Below are 21,338 nucleotides of genomic sequence, written 5' to 3'. Positions count from 1 at the left end.
ATGAGAAACAACAAAACGAAACTAATCATGTAAAACTAAGATCAAATAGATAATGCATGCAAGACACCAAACTTAGAAATTTTTATTTTAGAGACACTAACAAATTTAAAAAACAACAAAACACACAAAATAAGAGAAATTAAAGATCAGAGCACTGGAATCATCAAGAACAACTTGAATATCAATGAAGAACATATTGCATATATTCGAAAAAATGCAAGAAGAATAAAGACATGCAATTGACACCAAACTTAAAATTAGACACTAGACTCAAACAAGAAACATAAAATACTTTTGATTTTATAAATTTTATAATTTTTTTTGTGATTTTTCGAAAATTATATGGAAAAGAAAATAAAGAGATTCAAAATTTTTAATGAGAATTATAGGAATCATGCAATGTTAGTCTAAAACTCCGGTCCAGGAATTAGACATGGCTTACTAGCCAGCCAAGCTTTCAGTGAAAGCCTCGGTCCAAAACACTAGACATGGCCAATGGCCAGCCAAGCTTTAGCAAATCATTACGTTCAACAGCAAGATTGATAGAAATCAACAAGCTCTTGTGATGATAAGTTGAAACCTCGGTCCAAAAGTTTAGACATGGTTTCACAACCAGCCAGACTTCAACAAATCATCATGAAACTCTAGAATTCATTCTTAAAAACTCTGAAGAACAGAATAGAATATTTTTTGTATTTTTGAAAATTTTTTCGAAAATAAAAAGTAAAAAGCTTAAACATAAAATAAAATTACCTAATCTAAGCAACAAGATGAACCGTCAGTTGTCCAAACTCGAACAATCCCCGGCAACGGCGCCAAAAACTTGGTGCACAAAATTGTGATCATCAATGGCGCCAACATGTTGGTACGCACAATTGTAATCTCAACTCTTTGTCACAACTCCGCACAACTAACCAGCAAGTTCACTGGGTCGTCCAAGTAATAAACCTTACGTGAGTAAGGGTCGATCCCACGGAGATTGTCGGCTTGAAGCAAGCTATGGTCATCTTGTAAATCTCAGTCAGGCGGATTCAAATGGTTATGGAGAATTGATAATTAAAAGATAAATAAAATATAAAATAGGATAGAGATACTTATGTAATTCATTGGTAGGAATTTCAGATAAGCGTATGAAGATGCTTTGTTCCTTCTGAACCTCTGCTTTCCTATTGCCTTCTTCCAATCATTCATACTCCTTTCCATGGCAAGCTTTATGTTGGGCATCACCGTTGTCAATGGCTACTTCCCGTCCTCTCAGTGAAAATGTTCCAAATGCGCTGTCACCGCACGGCTAATCATCTGTCGGTTCTCGATCATGTTGGAATAGGATCCATTGATCCTTTTGCGTCTGCCACTACGCCCAACACTCACGAGTTTGAAGCTCGTCACAGTCATCCCTTCCCAGATCCTACTCGGAATACCACAGACAAGGTTTAGACTTTCCGGATCTCAGGAATGGCCGCCAATAATTCTAGCCTATACCACAAAGGTTCTAATCTTAGATTAGAAACCCAAGAGATACACATTCAAGCTTGATTGCATGTAGAACGGAAGTGGTTGTTAGGCACGCGTTCATAGGTGAGAATGGTGATGAGTGTCACGGATCATCACATTCATCATGTTGAAGAATGAATAGATATCTTAGAACAGAAATAGGTTTGAGTTGAATAGAAAAACAATAGTACTTTGCATTAATTCATGAGGAACAGCAGAGCTCCACACCTTAATCTATGGTGTGTAGAAACTCCACCGTTGAAAATACAAAAGTGATGAAGGTCCAGGCATGGCCGAATGGCCAGCCCCCATAAAGGTCTAAGATAGCATAAGAGTAATCAAAGATGGATGAAAATACAATAGCAAAAGGTCCTATTTATAGAGAACTAGTAGCCTAGGGTTTACAGAAATAAGTAATGATGCAGAAATCCACTTCCGGGCCCACTTGGTGTGTGCTTGGGCTGAGCATTGAATCTTTCACGTGTAAAGACTTATCTTGGAGTTAAACGCCAGCTTTTGTGCCAGTTTGGGCGTTTAACTCCAGCTTTTATGCCAGTTCTGGCGTTTTAACGCCAGAATTTCTATGCTGACTTGGAATGCCGGTTTAGGCCATCAAATCTCAGGCAAAGTATGGACTATTATATATTGCTGGAAAGCCCAGAATGTCTACTTTCCAACGCAATTAAGAGCGCACCAATTGGGCTTCTGTAGCTCCAGAAAATCCACTTCGAGTGCAGGGAGGTCAGAATCCAACAGCATCTGCAGTCCTTTTTCAGCCTCTAAATCAGATTTTTGCTCAGGTCCCTCAATTTCAGCCAGAAAATACCTGAAATCACAGAAAAACACACAAACTCATAGTAAATTCCAGAAATGTGATTTTTATTTAAAAACTAATAAAAACATAATAAAAACTAACTAAAATATACTAAAAACGTACTAAAAACAATGCCAAAAAGCGTATAAATTATCCGCTCATCACTTACCCTACAAATACCCCTCCTTACCACCTTCAATTTCACACAACATACACACTTAAACCCCCTTTTCCGAAACCAATCTTCCCCTCCATCTCCTCCATTTCTTCTTCTTCTACTCCTTTCTTTCTTCTTTTGCTCGAAGGTGAGCAAACCGTTTAAGTTTGGTGTGGGAAAAAGCTCTGCTTTTTATTTTTTCATAACCATTAATGGCACCTAAGACCGAAGAAATCTCTAGAAAGAGGAAAGGGAAGGCAATTGCTTCCACCTCCGAGTCATGGGAGATGGAGAGATTCATCTCAAAGGTCCATCAAGACCACTTCTATGAAGTTGTGGCCAAGAAAAAGGTGATCCCTGAGGTCCCCTTCATGCTCAAAAAGAATGAATATCCAAAAATCTGATGTGAAATTCAAAGAAGAGGTTGGAAAGCTCTCACCAACCCCATCCAACAAGTCGGAATCTTAATGGTTCAAGAGTTCTATGCTAATGCATGGATCACTAAGAACCATGATCAAAGTATGAACCCGAACCCAAAGAATTGGCTCACAATGGTTCGGGGGAATTACTTAGATTTCAGTCCGGAAAATGTGAGGTTGGTATTTAACTTGCCAATGATGCAAGGAGATCCTCACCCTTTCACTAGAAGGGTCAACTTTGATCAAAGGTTGGACCAAGTCCTCATAGACATCTGTATGGAAGGAGCTCAATGGAAGAGAGACTCCAAAGGCAAGCCGGTTCAACTAAGAAGGCTTGACCTCAAACCCGTGGCTAGGGAATGGTTGGAGTTCATCCAACGCTCTATAATTCCTACTAGTAACCGGTCTGAAGTTACAATAGACCGGGCTATCATGATCCATAGTATCATGATTGGAGAAGAAGTAGAAGTTCATGAGATCATACCTCTAGAACTCTACAAGGTGGCGGACAAGCCCTCTAATTTGGCAAGGTTAGCCTTCCCTCATCTCATCTGTAACCTATGCAATTCAGCTAGAATTGTCATAGAGGAAGACATCCTTATTGAAAGAGACAAGCCCATCACTAAGAAGAGGATGGAGCAAACAAGAGAGCCCACTCATGGACCTCAACAAGAGCATGAGGAAATTTCTCATCAAGAAATCCCTGAGATGCCTCAAGGGATACACTTTCCTCCACACAACTATTGGGAGTAACTTAACACCTCCTTAGGAGATTTGAGTTCTAACATGGGGCAACTAAGGATGGAGAACCAAGAGCACTCCATCATCCTCAATGAAATCAGAGAGGACCAAAAAGCCATAAGAGAGGAGCAACAAAGGCGAGGAAGAGACATAGAGGAGCTCAAGCACTCAATAAGATCTTCAAGAGGAAGAACTAGCCGCCATCACTAAGGTGGACCCGTTCTTTAATTTCCTTGTTCTTATTTTTTTCTGTTTTTCGGTTTCATGCTTTATGTTTTATCTATGTTTGTGTCTTTATTACATGATCATTAGTGTCTAGTGTCTATGTCTTAAAGCTATGAATGTCCTATGAATCCTTCACCTTTCTTAAATGAAAAATATTTTTAATTGAAAAAGAAAAAGGAGTACATGGATTTCTAAATTTTTCTTGAAATTAGCTTAATTATTTTGATGTGGTGGCAATACTTTTTGTTTTCTGAATGAATACTTGAACAGTGCATATTTTTTATAGTGAAGTTTATGAATGTTAAAACTGTTGGCTCTTGAAAAAATAATGAAAGAAGAAAAATGTTGTTGATAATTTGAAAAATCATAAAATTGATTCTTGAAGCAAGAAAAAGCAGTGAAAAGCAAAAGCTTGCGGAAAAAAATGGCGAAAAAAATAAAGAAAAAGAAAAGAGAAAAAGAAAAAGAAAAAGCAAGCAGAAAAAGCCAGTAACCCTTTAAACTAAAAGGCAAGGGTAAAAATGATCCAAGGCTTTGAGCATTAATGGATAGGAGGGCCCAAAGGAATAAAATCCTGGCCTAAGCAGCTAAATCAAGTTGTCCCTAACCATGTGCTTGTGGCGTGAAGGTGTCAAGTGAAAAGCTTGAGACTGGGCGGTTAAAGTCGTGGTCCAAAGCAAAAAAAGAGTGTGCTTAAGAGCTCTGGGCACCTCTAACTGGGGACTCTAGCAAAGCTGAGTCACAATCTAAAAAGGTTTACCCAGTTATGTGTCTGTGGCATTTATGTATCCGGTGGTAATATTGGAAAACAAAATGCTTAGGGTCACGGCCAAGACTCATAAAGTAGCTGTGTTCAAGAATCAACATACTGAACTAGGAGGATCAATAACACTATCTGAAATCTGAGTTCCTATGGATGCCAATCATTCTGAACTTCAAGGGATAAAGTGAGATGCCAAAACTGTTCAGAAGCAAAAAGCCACTAGCCCCACTCATCTAATTAAAACTAATCTTCATTGATAATTTTGGAATTTATTGTATTTTCTCTTCTTTTTATCCTATTTTGTTTTTAGTTGCTTGGGGACAAGCAACAATTTAAGTTTGGTGTTGTGATGAGCGGATAATTTATACCCTTTTTGGCATTGTTTTTGCATAGTTTTAGTATGTTTTAGTTACTTTTTATTATATTTTTATTAGTTTTTATTCAAAAATCACAATTCTGGACTTTACTATGAGTTTGTGTGTTTTTCTGTGATTTCAGGTATTTTCTGGCTGAAATTGAGGGACCTGAGCAAAAATTTGATTCAGAGGCTGAAAAAGGACTGCAGATGCTGTTGGATTCTGATGCTCCTGCACTCGAAACGGATTTTTTGGAGCTATAGAATCCCAATTGGTGCGATCTTAATTGCGTTGGAAAGTAGACATCTTGGGCTTTCCAGAAATGTATAATAGTCCATACTTTTTCCGAGATTTGATGGCCCAAACTGGCGTTCAAACGCCCACCAAATACCCTTTTCTGGAGTAAAACGCTCAAACTGGCACCAGAACTGGAGTTAAACGCCCAAACTAGCACCCAAGCTGGTGTTTAACTCCAAGAATGGCCTATGCACATGAAAGCTTCAATGTTCAGCCCAAGCACACACCAAGTGGGCCCCGAAAGTGGATTTCTGCACTATCTGTACTTAGTTACTCATTTTCTGTAAACCTAAGTTACTAGTTTAGTATAAATAGCACTTTTTACTATTGTATTCGCATCTATCATACTTTGGAACACATCTTATCACGTTTTGAAGGTTGGTCATTCGGCCATGCCTAGACCTTTTTCTCTTATGTATTTTCTACGGTGGAGTTTCTACACCTCATAGATTAAGGTGCGGAGCTCTGCTGTTCTTCATGAATTAATGCAAGTACTATTGTTTCTCTTTCAATTCACGCCTACTTCTTCTCCAAGATATACTCTTGTACTTAATTCAGTTAAGTCAGAATGAAGGGGTGACCCGTGACAATCACCCACTTTCTTCGTACTCGCTTAGCCAAGATCCGCGTGCCTAACAACCACAAGTGGTCTACATGATGTTCAACGTAGTCATTGGATGACAGCCGGAGTATATTCTCTTGGGTCTCTGATCCATGATTCGCATCGTCTCTCCTGACAACAGAGCATCCAAATCTGAGATTAGAACCTTCGTGGTATAGGCTAGAACCATTGGCAGCATTCCTAAGATCCGGAAAGTCTAAACCTTGTCTGTGGTATTCCGAGTAGGATCTGGGAAAGGATGACTGTGACGGCTTCAAACTTGCGAATGTTGGGCGCAGTGACAGTGTGCAAAAGGACAAGGGTCCTATTCCGACGCTAGCGGGAACCGACAGATGATTAGCCGTGCAGTAGCTGTACCTGGTATTTTTCATCCGAGACGAGAAATCCGATAGTTGATTAGCCGTGCAGAGATCGTACCTGGTATTTTTCATCCGAGAGGATCATACAGCTTGCCATGGAAGGGAGCACGCATGGTTAGAAGAATACAATAGGAAACCAGAGGTTCAGAAGCAACAAAGCATCTCCAAACGCTTATCTGAAATTCCCACCAATGAATCATATAAGTATCTCTATTTTATTTTCTGTTTTATTTATCTATTAATTATCAAAACCTCATAACCATTTGAATCCGCCTGACTGAGATTTACAAGATGACCATAGCTTGCTTCAAGCCGACAATCTCCGTGGGATCGACCCTTACTCGCGTAAGGTTTATTACTTGGACGACCCAGTGCACTTGCTGGTTAGTTGTGAGGAGTTGTGAAAAGTGTGAATCACAATTTTGTGCACCAAAGGTCTAGCGTTAGTAAATAGAGAATTAGCCAACAACGTCCAATTTAACTAATCACTTGAGCATTCCAACTCAAGTGTCTCCTTTTAATCAACCCTCATGTCAAGTTGGGAATCTACTCCATTGACATGGGTATTACTTGCACAGAATTAAATAGGGAATAAAAGGAAGACATGATAGACAATAACTACAATTTAATTAAAAGTGAAAGAAATCCTTTGCATTAATAATTTCTAAAAATAATCCAACTGTAACTCTAAGCAAGAATTAAGAATATGGAATAGTAAGGGAATAAGAAAACAAACTAGAATAATATCTTCAACGGAGGTAATGACTCTTCAATATCCAAAGCAAAAGCATAAAACTAGTAAACTATGAATGCGTCGAAAACCTAGAGAAAGAGTGATTTCTCTCTAGATTCAGATCTAAAAATCTAAAACTACGCTAATGAGAATGTGTGTTGAGTCTCTGCATGTTCTCTGGCTCTAGTTTGTGTTTCTGGGCTGGAAACTGGATCAAAACTCGGCCCGAAATCGCCCCCAGTATTTTCTGTTATTTCTGCAGATCGCGCAAGTCACGCGTACGCGTCGCTGGTTGTCTTGGCGTGTCACGCGTGCGCGTCATCCACGCACACGCGTCTTTGTGCAAACTCCAATCCATGCGTACGCGTCGGACACGCGCACGCGTCGCTGCAAATTTCTCCATGTCGCGCGCATGCTTGAGCAATGCGTGCACGTCAATGCTCGCTGGTTATCTCCTTAGTTTCTTGTGTTCCTTCCATTTTTGCAAGCTTCCTCTCCATTCTCTAAGTCATTCCTGCCCTATAAAGCCTGAAACACTTAACACACAGATCACGGCATCGAATGGTATAAAGGGGAATTAAAATACACAAATTAAAGACTCTAGGAAGCAAGTTTTCAACTATAGAATAACATTAGGAAAGAATTGTAAAATCATGCAAATCATATGAATAAGTGGATAAAGACTTGATAAAACCCACTCAAATGAGCACAAGATAAACTATAAAATAGCGGTTTATCAAATACACCTCCAATAGGTGAAAATACCCAAAATAATTGACATACGTATGCAGTGAAACATTTCATAACAACGACACCACAAATAATTTTATTTAGCATGAAAGTGATTCATAAGAATATTCATCTTCAGGACACTGTAATAATTTAAATGAATACTATTTATAATGATTTTCAATTAAAAAATTCTTGAAAATATTTTTCTCTATCATTTCTATAAAAAAAATGGAAAATCATTAAAATAAGAACACTTGTGACACACAAACTTATACAAACCAGTTAGTTGAAACAAATTTTAAAGACATTTTATTATAAAATTAAAAAATACGAAGTAAAAAATAAGAAATAAAAAATAAAATTCTATCAGAGATATAATGGAAATTCGTTTCCAATAGTTTGCTAACCATTAATAACTTTTTAATAACTCTTATGATAAAAAACTGGTTACTATAGTTTGTTGTGAGGAGTTGTATTTGATGAGTAGTATTTATAGGAGAAGGAGTACATAGATTATTGGGTGAAGATAATATTGGAAGTCAAAGTAAAAGGTAAGAACTGTGACATTCAAAGGTCAAAAAAATGAGGCGGGAATATAAGTAATAAGTAAATTAGGTATTAGGTATAGGTATAGGTATGTATATGTATTATGTACTCATATAAAAATTAAAATAATTGACCTCAGTTTAAACATAAAAATAATATAAGCTGATGTTTTTTTTAATAGGAAGGTAATAAAAAAATTATTAATTGAATTAATTACATAATAAAATTTAAATAATTCTTTAACTAAAAAAATAAAATTATTATTTTTTCATACTATAATTTTTAAAAAGAATTAAAAAATAAATTAACTCTTAATAAATAAAAAATTCGCCTTATTGTATCTCATAATGTTTATTCTTTAATATTGGGTGCCTAATACATGATTATTTATTATCTATAATATTCATAGGGTCGTCTAGATGTTTTCGTTATTATCTTTGATTACTGCATCTGTAAATATAAACAAAATATACAGTCATTTTTATTATTAAAAATTTATGAACTTCTTTCTTCAGTATCTTGTGTTGTAATATAGGACATGGAATATTAAAAAATAAAAAATATTATAAAAAAATCAATACTTATTAATAATATAATTATTTAATTATCAAACGACTTTAAGTTCATGATCTTCGGGTATGTTTTCTTCCCTTATTACTAAATAAACTAACAATCTTTTCTTTTTCTGGAAGGCCAACTACTATTTGCAAAGCTCGATGTATACTTCATGTATGAATTACATGTAGAATCAAGTCAAAATAAATTGGTTGAATTAAATGCCTGAGTGTAAACCCCGGTTAAATTAGTAGATAATTAGTTAATAAATTAGTTTTTAATAAGGAGGATTAGAAATGTAAATATTATATTAAATTAGGATAGAGTTCATCGAAACGAGAATTTTGACACTAATTTCGAAAAAATCAATCCAAGATTGGACTAAATGGACCAAATCGGTTGAACCGACTCCAGACCAGGCCATCGGTCCAACCGGACCGACCTATTAAATGAACCCAAGCATTGCTTTCTCCCTCATTTCAGCAACGCGAAGCTGAATGCTTCCCAGGGAGGAGGAGAACGAAAACACTCCCGAACCGTTACGGTGAATTTTCAACTCCCGTAACTTCTCCGTCCGAGCTCCAATCGCCGCACCGTTTGCGGCCACGTGTTCACCGCGTCGAGCTCTACATTTTTACTGAAACAATTTCACTGGTAACTTGTTTAATCACTCTCAGCCCTCTTTTCCCCCAATTTTTGAATTTTTAATGGGAAGGTTGAATTTCTTTGATTTATGATGTTTTAGGATCCAATTAGCTTGAGAAAAACGTTCACTCATGCTTATGTGAAGCTTGGGTAAGGTGAGGATATGATAATTCTATTTTATTTTCATTGAATTTGAGCTTTGAGTATTAAATTGGATATATATGTGTTATGAATGTGTATTAGGTTGTGAATAAATAATTGGAGCTTGAAATTGTGAATACTGGAACTTGGAGGAAGCGGATTAGTTGAGGTTTTGAGGGCTGTGTTCTTTTAGGAAAATTGTCTTGGAATAATACTTGGGAATCGGCTAAGGTATGGTTTAGGTTTCTTGCATTTAATATATAATGTTCTGTGAAAACTTAAGTTAGATGACCATAGGATAAGTTGGAATGCAGGAGTATGTTTAATGTTTAGTAATTTGTTGATGAATATATTTGGTTGAAGTTTATTGGATAATTAGTTATTAATTTTGGATGGTGAATGTTGTTATGTTAATTTGGAGAGAATTATGGTTGAATGTTATTGTTGATGAACATGGTTGGTTTGGTGCTTGTTGATTAACTAATGATTTGGTGAATTATTGATTTGAGGTATAACTATTGTGGAGGTTGTTGTGATAATGAGGTATTTTGTGTTAAAAGCCTAGGATTTGTGAACTATGATTCTTAGTTGAATTTTGGTTGTTGGATTTGAATATTGTATGAGTTTAATTGTTGATCTGAGGTAGATTTATTGTGGTGATTGTTATGATGATGAGGAAGGGTATGTTGAATTGAAAAGAATGCAGGTTTGGACCCGAAAAGGGTGGCAAAGTCTGAGTTTTAGAGGTGATGCTACCGAAATTTTATAAAAATTAGAGATTTTGTTTATATGATTATTTAAAAAGATTTAGATTCAAAGGTTATATGGTTTGATTTAGAGTTATTAAGAAAATGAGCATGTTTTAAGTTTGATTCATTTAGAAAAGAATGAATTATGTTTTGAATTGGAACTATTGATGGGCGGAATGGGAGGTGTGATAATGAAGGATATGGATTGAATATGATTAACGTATAATGATGAATGAGATGCGATTGAGAATGATGTGGATGTTGATGAATTATAATTGAATTATTTATATGGCTTATGAATTTGAATAATCTGAGATACGAGATTCCCTGGATAAAGTGCCGTGGCTTGCCACCACGTGTACCAGGTTGAAAACTCGATACTCTGTTGACCCTACGACGTAAGTGTGACCGGACACTATATAAATTCCCGGAAATGTTACCCACATTGAGCAATATTGATTATTTGAGAAAAAGCTATGCATAGACTCTTGGAGATGTACGTCGGGGGACAGTCTAAGGACAATTCAGACTTGTCGGCTTGGCTGGATAACCGACAGATGAGCCTCATCAGCCATAGGATAGGCATGCATCATATGCATATTACTTGAATTACTTGCTTGTGCTTTAATTGGGTGTGCCTAAATGTACTTGTCATGTTAAATGTGTATTTGTTACCTGCAGTATTTGTAACCTTCTTGTGCTTGCCTTTATCTGTTTATCTGTCTGTGAAATGCATGATGGAGTTGGAGGTATGGAGGAATGGCAGAATGGGATTTAGATTTAAGGTTAAGTTAGGTTTAAATATCCTTAGAAAACCACCTTTTATGACTCCTGTTTAATACTTTAAGCTCTATAATCTGAGTGTCGGCGTTCTAGGATTGTCTTTGGCATTTCCAGGACCTTATATATTATGTGTGTGGCACATTTACCATACTGAGAACCTCCGGTTCTTATCCCATACTATGTTGTTATTTTTCAGATGCAGGTCGAGAGGCATCTCGTTAGGCGTCTGGACCCTTGTAGCGAAGTGGTTACTGGGCTATTTTGTTGTACAGTGATGTATATGTATGTACTTAGCTTCCTCTCCGCATAATTTATTCTTTTTTATCCTCTTAGAGGTTTATGGAGAGGCAGGATTGTGTATATGTACTTTTGGATTTTGGATATGTATGTATATATGTGTAAATATTCTCCGGCCAGTCTTGACTTCGCAGGCTGAGTTAGGAGCTTGTTATTTTGTATCTTTGGCACTCTATTCCTACTTCTGTTATCATATGTTCAATAGTTATGGTTTCCTTAGCACGCAAGTTAACTCGTTCCTTGAACGGTGCGCTTTTATTTTGCGATTTTTGTTTCCTCTATTCTTCAAGGCTCCTAGCATATTATAATTCTTCTGCTATTATATGTACTTATTTTATTTTAGAGGTCGTAATACCACACCACCTCTGTTTTACGACTTAAGCATAAAGCTTAGTGTGGTAGGATGTTACACTGAGCACCGGGTATACATGTGCAAGAAGATTTGAGTTGTCTAATACTGGCTGTAACTACAATAAGCTATACTTGTTGTTGATAATAATTTAGGACTGATAAGAAATTATAAGGTTTATAAATATGACATCTTGGCAAAAAAAAAGGGCTTTTAAAGCACCTAATTATTTATTAAACCATGTTCTATAGGACAAAGACAACAAATTAGGCGAATGGGTAATAATCTAAATTGCAAACACGATAATTATAGGAAACATACACGTCCATGATTAGAAGGATCAAAGTGATAACACGTTGCAATAAATCGTTGTTCTTTGGTTACGTAGCATTACTCTTCCAAGTTTTGTTGTCTCTAGTCTCATTCGTCTTTTTTGAGTTCTCTCACGTATAATAATCTTTACTATTGTTTACGATTTACGTATTACTTTAGTTTCTAGCATTACAATTAAGCATCTATCATCCATCCTTGAACCCAATGGTTACAACGCACGTCAAGGTAGTACAAAATTTTGTGTGTTCATTGATCTCAAGTGCAAGTTATTCAGACCAATGAATTGTACTGTTTACCAGCTATAACTACAATTTTTCACATGAAACTATTTAACCTTTTCCTACTTCAAAAAGAACAGATAAAACAAATTTGATTAGAAGATCTTGCTAAGCCAAAAATAATATCTTAAAAATTCATATAAAAAAACAATCTAAAGGATAATAATATCAGTTACAGGTAACTCAGTTGGATCAAACTCATCATCAAGAGTCTTAGAAAGCCTCAACAAGCTCCTCATGGCCAATATAGCCATGGGGTTCACATCATGCATGGACCGTGGAAACAAGCACCGGCAAGCCTCATTCGCCACCACAAACACCGTCTTATTTTTATTACTCCCCGGTCCCATCAAACAATGCGCTAGAATCCTCACCATCGGCTGCATCAGCTCCCACGGCATCGGTATCCTCCCTTCCACCGCCGCCGTCTCCTCCATCGCCTTTCCACCACCTTTACCTTTACCCCTTACCTTTCTCTTTCTCTTTCTTTTTCACATCGATTTTGATTTCTGTTATTCCTTCTTCCTTGAAATGTTTATACATACTACCATCTTGTCCAGCCTAAATCTTACAAAACTCGCAGAAATCCACCTTCGATTCTGTCGGCATGGAAGATATCTTGCTGTAGAAGAGTTCTAACGCTACGCCGACGATTCTTGCTCTTCTCGTTGACCTAACGGTTCCGTGAGGCTCGAGCGTTGGGGAAACAACGGCGATGTTGAGATCCGTGGTAGAGTTTTTCGAAGGCGGTGGAGTTTTTGACTCGTGGTAGAGACTAGGGTGGGAGAGATCAGGGAGCGTGGCGGTTACGGGCTGTCCGGCGCGTAAGGTTATTTCGTGCGCGTAGAATGCTAACAGAACGGCTTCAAACCCAGCTTGAGGCTTTCGGTTATGGATTCGAGAGAGGTAGAGACCGGTGATGAGAGGGAGGAAGTGGAGGACGAGGAGTTGGAGGTCGGGGACGGAGGATTGGAAGGTGTCGTATAGCCAGCGGCAGAGGTTGTTGTCGCCGGTGCCGGAGTTTGAGCGGTGGAGGAGGGCGGAGATGGGAGGGTAGAGGGCGGAGGGGTCATGTGAGGAGAGCGTGGATGAGAGGATTGAAGAGAGGGATTGTATTGCGGATTTGATCTTGTCTTGGTGGGCGGGGTTGGTGGCGGCGGTGTTTGCTGGTGCGGTGGTGGGCGATGTTTCCTCTTCTTCCGACGAGGAAGAGGAGGACGAGGAGGACGAGGACGACGTCATGTTTTTGTTGTAACTGTTTTAGTTGTGACATGTGAGAGGGGACAGAAGAGAATGAAATGGCAGAAGATTTGTTTGAGAGAGAAAGAGAAAGAGAAAGAGAGAGGCGTAATTGAGGGAGAAAAAATAGGATCTTATTCTTATAATTGTTCTTGTGGATTATGATGATAACAATACCATGTGATCATGTATTTATATGTAAGTAGATTCTACTATGATTATGATTTACGTAGAAGGTAATATATATTAAAAGATACATACAAGCAAATAGGTGAAGAAACATACGAACAAATTTAAAAAAAAAGTAAATAAAGAAAAAAAATACATACATACATAAATTTAAATATATTCGAGATATGAATAGATTAGGGAAATAAAGGGGTAAGATCTGAAACGTAAAATGTAAATCTAAAATCTAAAATCTAAAATCTAATATCTAAGATGTTTAATTAAACGACGGTAAAAAATATACATAAAGATAAAGATGACGCATTAAAGCAGAGGTTATTGGAAGTTAAAGCACACGGTACTGTAAATGTGTGTATCGCAGCAAGAAACACAAGAAATACACAAGGCACAAGCAAGTTAGAATGATAAACTGACCAGTATAAGAGTATAAGAGTAAGAGTAATAGATGAAGTTGTTGTGGCTGGTTCATGCATGGCTGTGGGTTATTTATAGGGATGGAGGGGAAGGCATTAAAAAAGGGGCATCTACCCTACCGTGAGGGAGCTGGCCGAACACATTATTTGACCGTGAGAACAAAGTAATTGCACCATTGGAAGAAATCGTTGGAATCTGACTTATGGGTAATTTGATTTTTATAATTTACTTTGACTGCACAGAAACATCCTTGCTTTGACAAATATTACACATTACATATAACAAAATTGTAACATGATAAATGATAAGTAGGTATGATAAATAAATGATAAATAGATAGATAACATAGATAGATAGATACCATAGATAACATAGATATAGATATAGATATAGATATAGATATAGATAGATAATTATATATTAAACCATGTTCTATAGGACAAACACAACAAATTAGGCGAATGGGTAATAATCTAAATTGCAAACACGATAGCTACAGAAAACATACACATCCATGATTAGAAGGATCAAAGTGATAACACGTTGCAATAAATCATTGTATTTTGAAGAGAAGAAACCACAAGATGAATTAAGCTACCACACCGAATCATATGATCACTTGCAAACTTGCACCATCCCTTTCCATGATACCATTCTCTCGGCCGGCTTAGTCTACATCGGAAATCGACAGCATATATGATACCAGCTTCATCAACAACATATAGTTGGTGAGGCTTCTCGCCGAATGCCATCTCCATGAAACTTATTGGTATTGTCTACATTTATTGCAAGTAGGCATGAATTAGCCAGTAAGATTAAGTTTAGTTACTAACCAACGTAGAAAATTATCCACCAATTATTGATGCATTACCAGGACAATGAATTCAGAACTAAAATTAACTCATAACTTACCAATACATTCTCAACAAACTGGTATTTTGAAATTTTCTTTTCAACAACCATTGCATGTGGTAGGAAAAGAGAGCCAATAAAGGTGAATGGGCTGTGTACATAATTATACAATAACAGATAACTGAATTCACGTAAGTTCACCAAGTCATTATCGCTACCAATGTGGTTTGAGAAAATGATGTCTAGTGTATTCTTAAATGTAAGAATGGAATATGCAGTGCATAATAACTGAACTCTATAAGGGTAACCATCGACTACCTTGTATGCTGACATTAGAGGAAGATAAAAGAGTTTTCTGAATTTCCTCATGTTCCTTGTGTCCAGAACACGGATAATCAACCCAATGGAAAATTTCTCTATTAGCCGCAAGAGAGTACCCACTAAGATTAATCAAATTATCAATAAATACTTCGGACCTATGTATCAACATCAGAACGATATGAAACACACCATTACCCCAGTATACAACAACAATTGTCGCACAATGGTTTATGTTGTAGACACGCCTAATCAAGCAAAATCCTTTCACAATAACTCCGGTCGTATCCGATATTTCAAGTTTCATAGGAAAACAATGCCCAACAAAATCAACAAACTTGACCTTATATATCAACTTGTGTTTGTAGCTCTTAAAAAAATAGGTGATAAAGCAAGAATAGTCTGTTTGAAAGGAAAGTCTATAAGTAAGAGAAAAACAAATACAGAAAACTATCAAGAATCAAATGAAATTTATAGAAAATAACTTATTCTAACCAGATATGGGTCCAGGTCAAAGACCATACTGCAGGAGCAAATATTTGACACAGATTGCATCTCCCCATCTGGGTTCATTTGTATGTGTAAATTACCAATTAATCTTGAAAGTTTCACAAAATTTTAAAAGTAAATCGAAAAACCAAGCAACTGATATTGAAAGAAAGTTTGAGGCATATACGCAAGCAAGCTACGGGAGACGATGAAAACTTTTTTCCCAACGGGTATTTCCTGTGCACCGTCAATGTAGAGTACTCAATATTTTTGTATAAAAAATTAATTCAGGAGATAGCTGTCTGTGCCGTCTAGGAGTTAGGTGGGCCAAAAGTCAAAGAAGAGAAGAAAATGGTACTCATAGGGATTCAAAAGGACAATTATGCCATCACACAATGTAAAAGTTACTGCCTAGTCTTGCTTCACTGATGCCGATAATATATTAATCTTAACACTCTATTCAATTAGTGTTTTCGTTTTTTATTTTATTAATAGCTATGTTTCGAAAAAATACTATACATAGAAAAATGGAATAAATATTTAACTCCTTTAATATAGGGTATAAAATGAAAGAGATTGTATTCGCCAACCAATTTTATCCAACCAAAAAAATTGTATCTGTGGACATACGCGATACAATATGATCGGTAATTTAATTTGTTACTATAAATGGCACCGATTTAATTTATGTTAGATTGAATGTGCAGGTACTCATTATACCATTTGTTGAGTCTATTTATTTATTTGTTTATTTATTATACAGAGCATGACTAAGAGAATTTTTTCCTTTAAATGATAATAGAAATCAAGGGCCATCTACCATGAAGAATCCCTCTTGAGTGATACGTAACTATTTCATCATATCATTCACCGTCACAATAATAAATAACCAATAAATAAATAATAAACTATAAGTAATAAATAACTTTATATAATTTAATACTTAAAATAGGGGCTATAATAAATTTCAGCTAACCAAATTGAAAGAACACTGCATAGATTCAAAATGAAGGCCACCAAAATACACACATACTCTCTCACACACACACTATATATATATATATATATATATATATATATATATATATATATATATATGTCAACGGATAAACCATAGAATCAACTTTAGATAGTATAATAATAATAAAAAATTACAACTCGTATTTTTCTCAAACAACAAACCATGCTGCATTACTTCATACTTGACGTAACCAATGTGAGAAGCTTCCAACCCCAACATCTACATAAGAAAAGATCCATAATAGAAATAATGAATCACAGCACTAAAGTAAAAAAATATCACAGGATATCTATCCACAGTTACCCTAAACATGACTACGCATAAAAAACATTAAAATAACAACCTAAATACAATAGCCCGTCCAAAGAAACTTTTAGTACTGTACATATAGATCGAGTTGCTTTTGTATTCATTTACCTTCATTGTTAGCCAAGACCTGCCCTATAGCTCCTTGAGCATTAGAGTATTGACGACGACTATGAAGAAAGAGCTTGGTGGAGGAAGGGGGGTTGATTGTGTCATCCGGGGAGACAAAGGAGGAGTATATGAAAAACGATAATAGGGTACAAAGTCCCCTTCATCAAATATAGCATTGTTCGTTGCTGGACCCCTGACACGACCTGGAGACTTACGATCCACAAAGGGTGAGAAAAACATTATTAGTTGATTTGATCTAGGATACACAATCCAAGACCCATCAAGATTCCAGATCAAGATAGCAATAACATTATCTCCCTTATAATATGCACGCATCCAGGCTCCATGTCTAATATTATAGTATCGAACCATACTTTGAAACCCCTCTGCAAAGTGAGCAAAGGCTCCACTCTTGTCCAACATCACCCTAAACTCATTTTCATGATTATCTTTAAAGATAACAAAATCACCAAGTTGATTAGCAAAAGCTCGATAGAACGGGCCAGGAATGGGAACTCGAACCTATAAAATCAAAATAAACATGCGTCATATCTACCGTATAACGCCACAGAACATTACGTAAATTACTACATGACTTGACGTGCGGATGCTGGGGCCATTGAAATGAACATTAGCCTATAGAAGTCCAGCTGATAATCATCCTCAGAATTTCCACCGAATGATGGCTGAAAGCACATTCTAACAATATTAACACAATATTAGATATATACCATCAAGTATAATGAACAAATATTCGTCTAAAAAAAATAAATCGAGGTGGAAATATAAATGTAATGAAACTATAACGAATGAAAGATATTAGCAATCTACCCATGGTCAACAAAATGAAGTAAAGACTTTTGGAGAAAACCAAACAGATAACTCATACCGAGAGTTGATATCTGATACGATGTGGAAAGGTGGGGAGAGGGTGGGGAATAGTAGGGAGAGGGTAGGGAATAAGTGGATAGATACGTGACAATGAGGGTCCTACTTAGAAAGTATTAAGGAGTTTAAAATTTTGAATGAGACTGCAAAATTAAATACAAAAAACTAAAATATAAACAATGAAATGCAACATTATAAAATACATACATACTTCTATCTATAGTTCTAGCTATCTATTAAAATAGATACATTCTATGTATAGTAGTTATAGTATTCTAATCTATTTTTTTACAATATTAAACTTTCACATATTTTCATACATCCACATATTCATGAACCATTGATAAACCACTATTTTATGGTTTATCTTGTATTTAATTGAGTGGTTTTATAAAACCTTTACCTACTTATTCATATGATTTGCATGATTTTATAATCCCTTCCTAGTATTGGTTTATGATTGAAAAATTGCTTCCTAGTGATCTTTAATTAGTATATTTTAATTCTCCTTTATACCATTCGATGCCATGATCCGTGTGTTAGGTGTTTCAGGCTTCATAGGGCAGGAATGGCTTAGAGAATGGAGAGGAAGTTTGCAAAAATGGAAGGAACACAAGAAGCTAAGGAGATGACCAGCAAACACTGACGCGAGCGCATGGCTGACGCGACCGCGTGGAATAGAGAAAAATGCAGCGACACGTACGCGTGCCTGACGCGTACGCGTGCCTGACGCGTACGCATGGATTGGAGTCTGCACGAATGACGCAAACACGTGGACGACGCGCTTGCGTGACAAGAAAAATCGCTGAATGACGCGAACGCGTGGACGACGCGTACGCGTGACCTCCGCGATCTGCAATCTTAACAGAAAATGCTGGGGGCAATTTCGGGCCGCGTTTTGACCCAGTTTTTGGCCCAGAAACACAGAATAAAGCCAGGGAACATGCAGAGACTCAATACATCTCAACACACATCTACAGAGATTAGATACACAACTTTAGACGACTTCACATATTCTCATTAGGATAGTTTTAGGTTTTTAGATATGAATTTAGAGAGGATTACTTCCCCTCTAAGTTCTCTTTACATTCATAGTTAATTAATTTTATGCTTTTGGATATTGAAGAAGTCATTACCTCCGTTGAAGACATTATTCTAGTTTGTTTCCTTACTTACTCTTTTATTTATTCCATATTCTTAATTCTTGTTTAAAGTAGTAATTAGATTATTTTCATGAATTGTTAGTGCAAAGGATCATTTTATTTTTAATTAATTTCGAATCCCTATTTTATTTAATTTATCATGTCTTCTTCTATTATTTTTATGAGCGTTATATTCATGTCAATGGAGTAGATTCCATACTTGACATGAGAGTTGATTAAAAGGAGACACTTGAGTTGGAAGGCTTAGGTGCTGTTTAAACTGGAAGTTGTTGGCTAGTTCTGTATTTACTAACGCTGGACCTTCCCAAGGGAGAGGACTAGGATTTGTGAATAAGGGTTAGCTTAATCACTTGACTTTCCTTTATTTAGTAAAGGTTAACTAAGTGAAACAATAAACTTTTTACTACTACACTTAAGAGATCCCAACAAGGATAGAACTTCCAATTAATCATTCCCCCAGTCAAGGCTTTTTATTCAGAATATCAATAATTATTCTTAGTTTATTTTTATTGCTTAAATTTATAATTATTTAATTGCCCATTATTTAACTCTCAAAACTCTCAGAAAATTTCTAATTAATAAAATAGCATACTTTCTCGCAACTCGTTGGGAGACGACCTGGGATTCATACTCCCAGTATTTTTCTATTCTAAATTTTTGTGACACTCTTTTTAAATTGGTGAGGTGGATTTTAGCTGGTTAAGAGCTATACTTGCAACGCTGTTCTATGATATTATAATCTCTTAATTGGCCTAACTTCTGCCACGCACCAGTTTTTGACACCGTTGCCGGGGAGTTGCAATTGTGTGCTAAATTATTAATTAGTGTATATATTTTTATTTTTATTTGCATGTTTTATTTTTATTTTATTACCATGAGCTATATGTTTCCTTCATTGAATGACGCGTTCATTGCCTGATCCGAGCTTAGCCGCGTTTGATCCTAAAATTGAAAGAACTATTTCACGTATTAGGCGAGCTCGACGCAGGTTAGCCTCTGAGGGTCATGAAGTGATTGTTATCGATTCACCAGTCTCATCTGAGGGCGAATCTGAACCGCCATCTGAGAACGAAACAAGCTCCTTTACTACTGATTCAGTTGATTCACGTGCAGATATCATGGCAGAACCTAAGAGGATTACTCTCCAGGAAGCTGGAGCCCCAGATTTTACACTGCAGCCATATCAAGTGCATCATCCAACTCTGGCTGTAGATTTTGAGCTGAAGACTGTATTAATCAACTTGATGCCCAAGTTTCATGGCTTACCTGCTCAAGAGCCTATTAAGCACCTAAGAGATTTCCAGACAGCCTGTTCTACTGTTAGGCATCATGGTGTGAATGAAACTTCTATTCTGTTAACCGCCTTCCCGTTTTCTCTTGAGGGAAAGGCAAGGGAGTGGTACTACTCCCAACTTGAAGTGACTGTTACCAATTGGGATACGCTCGGGAGAGAATTTTTGGAAAAATACTTTCCAGCTGAAGTTACAGATAGACTAAGGAAAGAGATCTCATGCATTATTCAAGGAGAAACAGAAAATCTCTATGAGTACTGGGAGCATTTTAAGAACCTTCTGGACATATGCCCCCATCATATGATTGACAGGCTAGTGTTAATCAGCTATTTCACTCAAGGCATGAAGCCTCGGGATAAAACCACACTAGATGGTGCTAGTAATGGGTCTCTGAAAAAGTACAAGACCGCAGATGAAGCATGACAACTGATCAGCGACTTAGCTGAGTCTACTAGAAATCACAGGCACAGGAGCACCCACTCAAAAGCTGTTGCAGAAGTCTTCTCCAGCACTGAAACTTCTGCTCTTACACAGAGTATATGTGAAATGACCAACTTACTAAAGCAAATGCAATTGAACCAACAACAACAAGCTCAGCCTGTCACACCACAACAAAGCCAACAGCTAGTTCCACAAAGAGTATGCGGAATCTGTGCTGACTATAGTCA

At 36.6% G+C, this 21,338-nt stretch overlaps 1 protein-coding gene, 3 long non-coding RNA genes and 1 other non-coding gene across 6 annotated transcripts; 1 reads left to right on the top strand and 4 right to left on the bottom strand.

Annotated features, from left to right (window-relative positions):
- Nucleotides 1-9,286: 9,286 nt before the first annotated feature.
- On the top strand, nt 9,287-11,655 carry LOC112723876 (uncharacterized). Its single transcript, XR_003163211.2, has 4 exons — nt 9,287-9,467; nt 9,559-9,613; nt 9,702-9,830; nt 11,328-11,655. It is a non-coding gene; the product is annotated as an uncharacterized lncRNA (long non-coding RNA).
- An 812-nt stretch (nt 11,656-12,467) lies between these two features.
- On the bottom strand, nt 12,468-14,256 carry LOC112720800 (uncharacterized). The gene has a single exon (XM_029290200.2). It carries the CDS (start codon nt 13,628-13,630, stop codon nt 12,950-12,952), a length of 681 nt encoding a protein of 226 aa, XP_029146033.1. The 5' UTR covers nt 13,631-14,256; the 3' UTR covers nt 12,468-12,949.
- A 368-nt stretch (nt 14,257-14,624) lies between these two features.
- LOC112723875 (uncharacterized) lies at nt 14,625-16,122 on the bottom strand. Its single transcript, XR_011868134.1, has 2 exons — nt 15,896-16,122; nt 14,625-15,006 (listed from the first exon to the last, which is right to left on the bottom strand). It is a non-coding gene; the product is annotated as an uncharacterized lncRNA (long non-coding RNA).
- An 871-nt stretch (nt 16,123-16,993) lies between these two features.
- On the bottom strand, nt 16,994-18,297 carry LOC140176523 (uncharacterized). 2 transcript variants are annotated; one of them, XR_011868132.1, is made up of 3 exons: nt 18,159-18,297; nt 17,328-18,026; nt 16,994-17,129 (listed from the first exon to the last, which is right to left on the bottom strand). It is a non-coding gene; the product is annotated as an uncharacterized lncRNA (long non-coding RNA). The 2 variants fall into 2 exon arrangements; XR_011868133.1 differs by having other exon boundaries at nt 18,217-18,272.
- A 2,571-nt stretch (nt 18,298-20,868) lies between these two features.
- Nucleotides 20,869-20,976, bottom strand: LOC112725828 (small nucleolar RNA R71). The gene has a single exon (XR_003164910.1). It is a non-coding gene; the product is annotated as a small nucleolar RNA R71 (small nucleolar RNA).
- Nucleotides 20,977-21,338: the final 362 nt, after the last annotated feature.

Source organism: Arachis hypogaea, chromosome 11, assembly GCF_003086295.3.
Source record: "Arachis hypogaea cultivar Tifrunner chromosome 11, arahy.Tifrunner.gnm2.J5K5, whole genome shotgun sequence".
In the NCBI taxonomy this organism is placed as follows: domain Eukaryota; kingdom Viridiplantae; phylum Streptophyta; class Magnoliopsida; order Fabales; family Fabaceae; genus Arachis; species Arachis hypogaea.
Note: the sequence above shows the minus strand (reverse complement) of the source record. Positions and strands in the feature narration are given on the sequence as shown.

Coding starts and splice junctions, on each gene's coding strand:
- LOC112720800 (XM_029290200.2), bottom strand. CDS start 13,630: ATGACGTCGTCCTCGTCCTCCTCGTCCTCCTCTTCCTCGTCGGAAGAA.